The following is a 13,106-nucleotide window of genomic DNA, read 5'->3' as shown; positions in this document are numbered from 1 at the left end:
AGACTGTACAGGGCACCATGATGGAGGAGCATGTGACCTACTCTGCTGTGATGATGGCTGGCTCTAGTATCCAATTACCAGTCCCAGGCACTGTCATATGGCTGGGTAGGTGATGGCAAGACTCACCCAAGATGCCCACAAGGGCCAATTTCAATACCAGCTGCAAGGGAGCGCAAACAAAGTTGAGTATAATGGCCCTTCCCCTGGGGTGCCCTTTGCAGAGAAAGTACTCCTGAACCCTACATGCTGTATGGTACATACATCTGACCCCTGCACTCTTTACATTACATACTCCTGAACCTACACTCTATGAAAAATACACCGAACACCTGCGGGTGTTCAAGAAGGTGGGTGTTCAAGTGTAAGGTAGACTGTACAGGGCGCCATGATGGAGGAGCCAATTTCAATGCCAGCTGCAAGGGAGCGCACCCTAAGGTGAGTATAATGGCCCTTCCCCTGGGGTGCCCTTTGCAGAGGAAGGCGGTGTGACAATTTCTCTCATAGTCATAATTGGAGAACCTTTAACCACGTCATCCGTGCTCTCAAAAGCAGCTGCTTGGCCAGATGAGTGATGGGGAAGGTGCAGAGAAGATGGAGAGGAGCCGTGGGCAGATCTCTGTATTCTATCCTGGACTTTCTACATTATCTTTTGCAATCAGCCTGTGGTGTGCTGTGAGCTCTCTGAAGAACCATCTCTGTGACCACAAGACACATTGCAGGGCTCGTCTTCTCAACTGATAGCGGCTGATTTGCACACTTTTCACACCCTAGGCGGTTTTTCGCAGCTCCGTGGGAGCATGTGATAAGACTTTCCGCTCGTCATTTATAGATCGCAGAGCAGCTTAATAAAAACGTTCTGTGTGCTGAAAACTCCATTTAACCCTCAGCAAAGGAATCGTCTTGCTTAAAAGGGGCTTTCCAGCTGCAAGCTGGCATTGATGTCACCATCTATATCAGGGGTCCCCACACTTTTCAAACAAAGGGCCAGCTTATTGTCCTTCAGACCAGGCCTGGACTGGCCATAAGGCACACCGGGCATTTGCCTGGAGGAACTGGATCGTGCATTTCCCGATTCCTCTATGTGCCGCCCCTCCTATCCATCTCCTGCATGCCCTGGGCTCCTGTAGGACCCCCCCGCACGACCGCACCTCCCCCCCCCATCTCCTGCACAGCAGTGCCACCGGGTTCCCCCCTCCCCTGCAGCTGCTGTGGGGCATCAGTCAACATATTCTGTCCCCAACAGGGGCGTACTGACCATTCCGGCACTTGGGCACTACCTGAGGGCCCAGGGTCAGTAGGGGGCCCCATGAGATGCCCCTGGTACCTTTCATAGGCTGTTTTGGCTGTGGTTTGAGTGTGGGAAGGACTCAGGGGCCCCACGAACCCCTATTGCCCAGGGGCACCATGAGTTGCCAGTCCGCCCTTGGTCCCCAGTGCTGACAGTTGCCCTGCCCACCACAGACGGGAAAGGAGAAAGAAAGCTGTGGGGCATCAGTCGGCATATTCTGTACCCAGCAGGGGCGGACTGACCATTCCGGCTCTCGGGCACTACCCGAGGGCCCAGGGTCAGTAGGGAGCCCCATGAGATGCCCCTGGTACCTTTCATAAGCTGTTTTGGGTGTGGTTTGAGTGTGGGTAAGGACACAGGGGCCCCATGATCCCCTATTGCCCGGGGGCCCCATGAGTTGCCAGTCCACCCCTGGTCCCCAGTGCTGACAGTTGCCCTGCCCACCACAGACGGGAGAGGAGAGAGAAAGTTGCCCCTTTCCCTCTCCTCTCTGCAGCTGCTGTGGGGCATCTATCAACATATTCTGTCCCCAGTGCTGACACCCACCACCAATGGGAGAAGAGAGAGAAAGCTGCCCCTCCTCCCCCTGCCCTCTCCTCCTGTGCTGCCCCGGCTAGCTTTCTTTCTTTCTCTCTCCTATAAAAAAAAATGTAAAAAAATAATAAAATATAAAATTTAAAAAATTAAATAAAAGTAAAAAACTACTGACACTAGTGGCGGAACTACCAGGGTCGTAAAAGTTGCGAACAAGCCCTAGCGTTCTGCCACAGGGCTCCGAGGAAAGGGCCCCCTGGCTTGGGACTGCTCAGTCCAAAATGCCCGGGCCTATTCCCCCTTATGTATTATACATGGAGATCATATCCCCTTTATGTATTATACATGGAGATCATATCCCCCCTTATGTATTATACATGGAGATCATATCCCCCCTTATGTATTATACATGGTGATCATGTCCCCCTTATGTATTATACATGGAGGTCATATCCCCCCCTTATGTATTATACATGGTGATCATATCCCCCTTATGTATTATACATGGTGATCATATCCCCCTTATGTATTATACATGGTGATCATATCCCCCCTTATGTATTATACATGGTGATCATATTCCCCCTTATGTATTATACATGGAGATCATATCCCCCCTTATATATTATACATAGAGATCATATCCCCCCTTATGTATTATACATGGAGATCATATCCCCCCTTATGTATTATACATGGAGATCATATCCCCCTTATGTATTATACATGGAGATCATATCCCCCCTTATGTATTATACATGGAGGTCATATCCCCCCGTATGTATTATACATGGAGATCATATCCCCCCTTATGTATTATACATGGAGATCATATCCCCCCGTATGTATTATACATGGAGATCATATCCCCCCCTTATGTATTATACATGGAGATCGTATCCCCCTTATGTATTATACATGGAGATCATATCCCCCCCCCCTTATGTATTATACATGGAGATCATATCCCCCCTTATGTATTATACATGGAGATCATATCCCCCCCTTATGTATTATACATGGAGATCATATCCCCCTTATGTATTATACATGGAGATCATATCCCCCTTATGTATTATACCTGGAGATTATATCCCCCTTATGTGTTATACATGGAGATCATATCCCCCCCTTATGCATTATACATGGAGATCATATCCCCCCTTATGTATTATACATGGAGATCATATCCCCCCCTCCCTCATGTATTATACATGGAGATCATATCCCCCCCTCCCTTATGTATTATACATGGAGATCATATCCCCCTTATGTATTATACATGGAGATCATATCCCCCCTTATGTATTATACATGGAGATCATATCCCCCCTTATGTATTATACATGGAGATCATATCCCCCCTTATGTATTATACATGGAGATCATATCCCCCCCTCCCTCATGTATTATACATGGAGATCATATCCCCCTTATGTATTATAAATGGAGATCATATCCCCCCCTCCCTCATGTATTATACACGGTGATCATATCCCCCTTATGTATTATACATGGAGATCATATCCCCCCTTATGTATTATACATGGTGATCATATCCCCCTTATGTATTATACATGGAGATCACATCCCCCCCTTATGTATTATACATGGAGATCATATCCCCCCTTATGTATTATACATGGAGATCATATCCCCCTTATGTATTATACATGGAGATCATATCCCCCTTATGTATTATACATGGTGATCATATCCCCCTTATGTATTATACATGGAGATCATATCCCCCCTTATGTATTATACATGGTGATCATATCCCCCCCTTATGTATTATACATGGAGATCATATCCCCCCTTATGTATTATACATGGTGATCATATCCCCCCTTATGTATTATACATGGAGATCATATCCCCCCTTATGTATTATACATGGTGATCATATCCCCCTTATGTATTATACATGGAGATCATATCCCCCCTTATGTAGTATACATGGAGATCATATCCCCCTTATGTATTATACATGGAGATCATATCCCCCTTATGTATTATACATGGTGATCATATCCCCCCTTATGTATTATACATGGTGATCATATCCCCCCTTATGTATTATACATGGAGATCATATCCCCCTTATGTATTATACATGGAGATCATATTCCCCCTTATGTATTATACATGGAGATCATATCCCCCCTTATGTATTATACATGGAGATCATATCCCCCTTATGTATTATACATGGTGATCATATCCCCCCTTATGTATTATACATGGTGATCATATCCCCCCTTATGTATTATACATGGAGATCATATTCCCCCTTATGTATTATACATGGAGATCATATCCCCCCTTATGTATTATACATGGAGATCATATCCCCCCCTTATGTGTTATACACGGAGATCATATCCCCCCTTATGTATTATACATGGAGATCATATCCCCCCTTATGTATTATACATGGAGATCATATCCCCCCCTTATGTGTTATACACGGAGATCATACCCCCCCTTATGTATTATACATGGAGATCATATCCCCCCTTATGTATTATACATGGAGATCATATCCCCCCCTTATGTATTATACATGGAGATCATACCCCCCCTTATGTATTATACATGGAGATCATATCCCCCCTTATGTATTATACATGGAGATCATATCCCCCCCTTATGTATTATACATGGTGATCATATCCCCCCCTTATGTATTATACATGGAGATCATATCCCCCCTTAATCTCCTCTTCTCAGTAGAGAATACATTCAGTTCCTCTAATCTTTCCTCATAGCTGAGCTCCTCCATGCCTCTTATCAGTTTGGTTGCCCTTCCCTGTACAGACACAGCAGGGGGCATGCACAAGGCAGAGGGAGATCCCAGGGTGGGGAGGTTGCCGTCACATCAGACCGGGGTGGTAAGTGGGCACACATCACATATCACAGGTCCTTCAGTACGACTGTCAATGGGGGGGCGGGGAAGATCAGTTTTCTACATTTGCTGAATGGGAGCCGTTCCATCCAGGAAGAAAGTAAAATAATTTTCTTCTTCCTGCTGAAAAATTTACATTGTATTACATTCTGTCAATAATTACCAGTGTGCAATGTCAGGATACCTTTCATCGTATCAAGAGGCTGCCGTGAGGAAGAGGAGATCTAGAGGAAAGGTGACAACACATCCCACATGGAAGAAAAATATATTTTAAATATATTTTTTAAATATTATTCCCAAATACATTGACATACATTTGAAATACTACAATCTTGGCCGTATTCAATATATATATATATATATATATATATATATATATATATACACTGTATATATGTAAGCATATATTGTATATGCTTTTTTTATATATTACAAAATATATGGAAACATTTTTTAAAAATATATTTTCACATATACTGTATGTCTTTAAAAATACATTTAATCTACATTTTTGGAATGCATTTGCAAATATATGTAAAAATATATGTTAAAATTACTTTTTTATATGTTAAAAAAATCTGAAGAATATATTTTAAAAAAATATATTTTTAAAAATATTTTTCATATATTTTGTAACATATAAAAAATGTATTTCAACATACAAAAAAAATAAAATAAATATATATTAAAAAATGATATATATATATATATATATATATATATATAGATAGATATATAGATATATAGATATAGATATATAGTGAAATATATTTAATATGGTCAAAATTGTAGTATTTTAAAATATGTCAATATATTTAGGAAGAATATTTAAAAAATATATTTAAAATATATTTTTCTTCCATGTGGGATGGAAGACAAGGAAAGGGATCTGCCTTCGTATCTCTGAGTGATCTATGGCTGTTTAATGTACGTGTTGTACAACCACACCTGTGTGCCCCAGGCATTCCTATCCCAGCAGAACCCCCAACCCATCGCTTCTGTACTTTCAACTTTTAGAGATCTATAGCACAGGTGTCAAACACAAGGCCCGTGGGCCGAGTCCACGCTCCAGGCCATTTCATGTGGCCCTTGCACCTCTCCTGCACGTACCCCCTTGTCTCTGCCCCCACCTTGTCTCAGCAGTCGGCAGCAGAGAGGAGAACAGAGCTCCTTTGCAAAATCCTGCACCTCTCAGTGGCTCTTTATTGGCTCTGATCACTGTATTAGTGTCAGTGGCAATTACTTCCCCCCCAGTGTCAGAATTCCCACCGCAGTCCCACAGTCCTGCTGATCGCCACCATTACTAGTATAAAAACAAAATTCCAGTATATATACCGCCATTTGTAGACACTATAACTTTCACGTAAACCAGGTAATTTGCATGTATTGGCCTAAATGTATGATGAAATTTGATTTTTTAAAAATGTATTAATCAAATATGTTTTATAGCAAAAAGTAAAAAATATTGGGGTTTTTTTTTCAAACTTATCAGTCTTTTTTTGTTTATAGCGCAAAAAATAAAAACCGCAAAGGCTTGATCGCCACTAAAAGAAAGCTCTATTTGTGGGAAAAAAGGACATAAATTTAATTTGGGTGCAGCGTTGGATGACCGTGCAATTATCAGTTAAAATATAGCAGTGCCGTATCACAAAAAATGGTGTGGTCAGGAAGGGGGGGGATTCCCTGGAGGGCAAGTGGTTAAGAGCATTTGACCCTATTTTCTGCCTGTAAAGGCTCCTCCATGTTGAGCTTTGTGTCCATGCAATGTGTTCGAGAGAGGAGTATTTTGCCTCCAAAAAACAGTTGATGCCTAAACACATGTAAATGCATCATTCGTCAACTCTAAGTGCACCAAGTGTTTGAGCATTCATTCACTTCAATGAATGAATTTCAAGAATAAAGTAGTAATCTAGCCAATGAAATTTCTCTTGGAGTCCTGGGAAGGGATTCTGTGAGTGCCATTGGAAGTCCCGGCAGGATTCTATGAGTTTTGTTGGAAGTCCAGGCTGAGATTCTGGGAGTAGCATTGGAAGTCTTAAAAGAGATTCTATTCATACCATTGGAAGTCCTAGCAGGGATTCTATTCATACCATTGGACGTCCTACCAGGGATTCTATTCATACCATTGGAGGTCCTACCAGGGATTCTATTCATACCATTGGAGGTCCTTCCAGGGATTCTATTCTTACCATTGGAAGTCCTACCAGGGATTCTATTCATACCATTGGATGTCCTACCAGGGATTCTATTCATACCATTGGAGGTCCTACCAGGGATTCTATTCATACCATTGGAGGTCCTTCCAGGGATTCTATTCTTACCATTGGAAGTCCTACCAGGGATTCTATTCTTACCATTGGAGGTCCTTCCAGGGATTCTGGGAGTACCACTGGAAGTCCTGCCAAGGATTTTAGAAGTCCTGGCAGATATTCTGAGAGTAGGAGTTCTGGAAGTCTTGGCCAGGATACTGAGAGTACCATTGGGAGTCTTGTTAGGGATTCTGAGAGTAGAAATTCTGCACGTCTTGGATTCCCAGTTCTGAGACTACCATAACAATATTATCTTGTTGCCTTTAATAGTAATATGGTGTCTTCTGTCTTTTCAGATGGTGATGCTGCTGTCACTGCTGGGCAGCCAATGGAGCCTTTGGTTTGGCTCTTCTGTCCTTTCAGTGGTGGAAATGGGTGAGTTGGTTTTCGACTTGATTGTTATCTCGTTGATCGTTCTCCATCAACGATACCGCAACCGCAAGACACCATCTGAAGAAGAAACAGGGGGAGCTCCAACCCTTGACTCCTTTGCAGCAACCGAACGAAGAAGCAGCCACAATCCACACAACATCCCCTCCCAGAACCAATTAAGGGTGGTGGCCGATATCACTCCCCCACCGGCCTACGAGACCCTCGATCTCACCTCTCTGGGAGGCGGGTCCTCTCGCTCATCCAGCATTCGCAGCCACGTGTCTCAACGTAGAAATTCCGGCTGGAGAGGCGAATGAGGACAGGGGTGAACATCAACGAGGAGTATGAAATGAGTACACAATGGGTGGTGTAAGCTGAGAGAATCTGAAGGGAAAATATAACGAGTGCACACAAGAAAAAAAAAAATGACCTAGTTTCTCTTTGTTTTTAACCTAATGACCAAGATATTGTTTTCCACTACAAAGTACATTGTTCTAGCTTTTGATCAACACTGTCCTATCTTCATATTTGCTGTTATGACTTACATAAGGTCATCATGTAAGGCTTGGATCTTTGCTTTATACATTACGCCAATAATTACAATACAATGCAACAAATGACTGCAAACCAAAAATGCCAATTTTAGATCCATTAAATGTTAGTTGTGCGTATTAAATTATATTCAGTAAATTGGAAATGCTGTTTAACAATGTAGTTGAGAAAACTATAACATTCTGAGAAAATGAGATTAGCGCGAACATTAAAAACCCAACCCAAAGGAACTGATGTACGGAATGATAGCCTACGGAGCAACCACTTCACAGAATTTAGATGAATTTCAAAGGGTTGTGTTGGGTTACCAGCGTGGATCCCAACTGTCCTTCAGCTAGGGACCAGGGGCGGACTGACCATTTGGAAACTCGGGCACTGCCCAAGGGCCCGGGGTCAGTAGGGGGCCCCGTGAGATTCCCCTGGTACCTTTTTCATAGGCTTTTTTGAGTTTGAGCAAGGACACAGGGGCCCCATGATCCCCTATTACCTGGGGGCCCCATGAGTTGTCAGTCCGCCCCTGCTAGGGACCTAGAACCTGGGACAGTTTTGTCAGTTGTGGAGTCAACTAATATGGTGGGTGGGGTCAGAGTTTTACTATAATTTGCAGGGAATCACATAAAGTGAAATCTAGATACTTAAGCTAAACATCACATTTTAAAAACAATAGGTCAAATTTCTGATTTTCCTAAATGTCTTTCTATAGTTCAGGATTAAGAAGAGGTTAGTCATTGATTTTAGAGTTTCGATTTCTATCAGACATTTTAAATAATTATCGACTACTCTGTTCTCTTTTTATTTAGCTTGAAGAGTAGATGATCTTTATCTATATATTGTTACAACAATAGTGATTCTGATTTTCTTTCACAGCTGCAGCCACATAGGGGCCCTAAGGACTCATTTACACTAGTGGTTGGGGGCGGTAAAACCACACATTTGAGCCCCCCAACTGCTCCCCTTTTAGCTGCAAAGAAAGCAGCCAGGGTGTACACAAGCCACAGCCACATCAGGGGATTATACCCCCTGTCACATTCAGCGGGCACTACTACTCACTGAACATGACCCTTTCAATCCTGTTCTGGTGGCAACTCAAACTTTTGTATTTCCCCTCACTTATATTTCGCAGGATCAGGACAAGTGGAAAGAACAAATCTCCCAAATGGGAACACAGAGAGCAGAGAGAACTGGACATTGGTTCTAATTCTTCACCATTTTATCCAAAATGTTTTGTCTTTAGTTATACTTCAAGGCCAATGTTGCTGAATGCAACTCACTAATAAGTGTTCCCTAAAGAGAAGAAAAGTGTCTCTCTCCTGTTGGCTGCACCATTGGGCACGGCGGCATTGAAGAGAAATCTCCAGTTGAAGTTGTTTCGGAAACCGACACTTCTGGGATTGTCAGTCTCCTGGTCCTTTTCTAGTCTCAATGGCTCCTTCTACCAAAATCCCATCTCATTACTATAGTGACATGGGGTGAGTGGGAGGAACCACTTGAGCCAGGGATTTATCCCTTGGAGTAGTTTTCAACAACATGGTAAACAGAGGAGGTCTTTCTTTCCTTCTTTCCAGGAACAGTTTTATTGGCAATTATTCGCTTTACCAAAACACCACCACTGAGCCCATTCAGGGTAAAGGGTGGTGGCCATGTAAAGCCACCACCTCGTCCATCATCAGTCGCGGCAAGCACAATAAACCCGGTGCTTCTGGGTATGGGGAAGTATATAACCAAGGCTATTGGCCAATCACAAGGCCTAAACACTGTCCTAGAGATGGTGATATCACAGCTCCTTGTAGGCTCCACCACAAATCAACTCTGGGTATTTTGGTAGTGGCTTCAATGGAGGAAGAAGCATCAGGGTGATCTCCGGAGAAATTAATGCAATAGTTAGACCAAAAGATTGGAACGGCACGCTGAAATGTTGAAGTCCATCAAAAAAAAGTTTTATTCCAAACATATAGAAAAGTTAATAACCAACGCATTTTGGGGACAACACGTTACCCCTTCATCAGGGCTTAAGAGAATGACAGATATGGATTCGGACTGTAGATAGAATTGAATATCAAAAAAGGCTCGCTGCCGCTTAGCGGTTGGCATGTGTTGCCTAGGTCCTTAACTGCCATTCTCTTAAGCACCGTGTAGGGGGCAAAGTGTGACCCCGATACACGTTGGATATTTAACTTACTACATGTTTGGAATAAAACCTATTTTTTGGATTTCAACATTTTCGAGCGACACTCCAATTTGCTGGTCCAACTATCACATGATTCCGATGTTTCCATGGGAGTTCCTTGGTGTGCAGAAGCAGCCCACATATCATCCAGATGCCCCATTAGGCTAGTATCAGTATAGTTTTGACAAACCAATCCTATGCACTAAGTAACATGCACCTAAGGTTCCAGCACCACCATATTGACTATCTCTGGGGAGTATCAGTGGATCAGGGGACTATGTCCTGAATGAGCAAAGTGAGAGGACCCCTGTCCTCTGCCCTGCCAGCAGCACCCCCTGTCCTCTGCCCTGCCAGCAGTGACCCCTGTCTTCTGCCCTGCCAGCAGTGACCCCTGTCCTCTGCCCTGCCAGCAGTGACCCCTGTCTTCTGCCCTGCCAGCAGTGCCCCCTGTCCTCTGCCCTGCCAGCAGTGTCCCCTGTCTTCTGCCCTGGGCAGAGGTGCAGTCAGTAGTTCAGGTCAAGGCTGGTAGTGGAGATAGACAGTGAACATAAGTAGACAAAAGCAGGTCAGGTGGAAGCTGGGTCAGGATGAGGATCACCATCACAGGAGCAAGACTGAAGACCATTCAGCAAGGAGCTTGTGCAGAGCTGAGGTTTAACTAGCCTCCTGGGGCAGCAGTGGATGCGTGTGCAAGCTTGCGCATGCGTGTGCTCGTATCTGTGCATACTGATGCATGTGCAGTTAGACTTCAATGCCCGCAAAAATGGACATGCCCATGTGCACAACTGACAGTGTGGACACTTCTATGCACGCTCATTAGCCTGATGACTAACATGATGTTCCTGACACCCAGGGCTGTTGTTAGAAACCACGGGGCCCCATACAGCAAACCTGACAGGGCCCCTCCACCAAAAAAAAAAAACCAGTTTGCTATGCTTCAGTTATGAATGAACACTGTGAGTGACTGTTACCGATCACTCATTGTGTTCATTCAGGAAAGGAGGGGGCTGGGAAATGTGACATATTTACCGGATCCTTCCACCACTCTTCATCCCAAAGGATCCTATTGTGTGCATGCAGCTGCTGGTGGAAAGGAGAGGAGGGAAGCCGGCAGCACTGTGGGGGTGGGGGCACATTGGGGGGGCTGGGTAGCAGGGGGAAACATATGGCGCACAGAGAGGGTGGTGGGTGCACTGGGGGGCAATTACTGGACTCCTCCCCTACTCTCTATCCTGAAGGATCCTATTGTGTTCTGCTGCTGCTGGTGGAAAGGACAGGAGGGAAGCCGGCAGCACTGTAGGGGCACACAGGGGGGCGTGGGCAGCAGGGGGAAACATGGCGCACAGAGAGGGTAGTGGGTGCATCAGGGGGGGGGCAATTACTGGTCTCCTCCCCTACTCTCCATCCTGAAGGATCCTATTGTGTGCCTGCAGCTGCTGGTGGAGAGGAGGGAAGCCAGCAGCACTGTGGGGGCACACAGGGGGGCCTGGGCAGCAGGGGGAAACATATGGTGCACAGAGAGAGTGGAGGGTGCACCGGGGGGGGAGGCAATTACTGGAGTCGACCCCCTGTATGGCTCTCTCTGCAGTAGCTGACAGCCCACGGGAGGAAGAGGAGAAGAAGCCACCCTCTCTGCCCACATCTGGTTCAACCAGCTGGCCCCGTTCAGGAGGACTGGAGGTACCCCCTTATCCTTGGCCCTGCTGACACCTGCTGACTGGAAAGTGAAGGAGCAGCAGAAGACTGATAAAGCCTACTCTCTGCTCATTTTGCTCTCTCCTCCTATAGGCATGATCCTTGTCAGCACCTTTGCCTGCAGCATACTAGGATGGCTTCTGGCCCCCCTTCCCTCTCTCTCCTTAAAAAAAAAAAAAAAAAGATGTATTAATCAATTAATATACAGAGCAGCCCTTGTTTGTGTCTTCATTTGCCCGACTTAATGATTAAAGAAGCCGCTTTCACTTTGCACATTGGTTATCGCCTTACATTACTGTATTAAATGTATCCACGCACAATGTTGTCTATGTTATTGTATGCCTTTTGTTTCCTTTGTGTTCCCTGTAGCTGTGTAGCTGATATATTGTATGTATAATATACTGTAAGTATGATATACTGTATGTATGATATACTGATATACTGAATGTATGATATACTGATATACTGAATGTATGATATACTGAATGTATGATATACTGATATACTGTAAGTATGATATACTGATATATTGTATGTATGATATACTGATATACTGTATGTATGATATACTGATATACTGTATGTATGATATATTGATATACTGTAAGTATGATATACTGATATATTGTATGTATGATATACTGTATGTATGATATACTGATATACTGAATGTATGATATACTGATATACTGTATGTATGATATATTGATATACTGTATGTATGATATACTGAATGTATGATATACTGATATATTGTATGTATGATATACTGATATACTGTATGTATGATATATTGATATACTGAATGTATGATATACTGATATATTGTATGTATGATATACTGATATACTGTATGTATGATATATTGATATACTGAATGTATGATATACTGATATATTGTATGTATGATATACTGATATACTGAATGTATGATATACTGATATACTGTATGTATGATATACTGATATACTGTATGTATGATATACTGATATACTGTATGTATGATATACTGATATAATGAATGTATGATATACTGATATACTGTATGTATGATATTCTAATATACTGTATGTATGATATACTGATATACTGAATGTATGATATACTGAATGTATGATATACTGATATATTGTATGTATGATATACTGAATGCATGATATACTGATATACTGAATGTATGATATACTGATATACTGAATGTATGATATACTGAATGTATGATATACTGATATATTGTATGTATGATATACTGATATACTGAATGTATGATATACTGATATA

General features: G+C 43.0%; 1 protein-coding gene across 1 annotated transcript in view; it reads left to right on the top strand.

The window, feature by feature from the left end:
- Positions 1 to 12,145, top strand: part of SCNN1A (sodium channel epithelial 1 subunit alpha) — a 153,057-nt gene extending 140,912 nt beyond the window's left edge. Inside the window, exon 13 of the mRNA XM_089661183.1 lies at positions 7,336 to 12,145. Coding sequence (XP_089517309.1) covers positions 7,336 to 7,728 — 393 coding nt within the window. The 3' untranslated portion in view covers positions 7,729 to 12,145. The remainder of the gene's footprint in view (positions 1 to 7,335) is intronic.
- Positions 12,146 to 13,106: the final 961 nt, after the last annotated feature.

The sequence above is a fragment of the Staurois parvus genome, unplaced genomic scaffold (assembly GCF_062004578.1).
Source record: "Staurois parvus isolate SC_StPar_1 unplaced genomic scaffold, SC_StPar_1.0 ptg001321l, whole genome shotgun sequence".
NCBI classification, from domain to species: domain Eukaryota; kingdom Metazoa; phylum Chordata; class Amphibia; order Anura; family Ranidae; genus Staurois; species Staurois parvus.
This window is presented reverse-complemented; position numbering and strand designations above follow the sequence as displayed.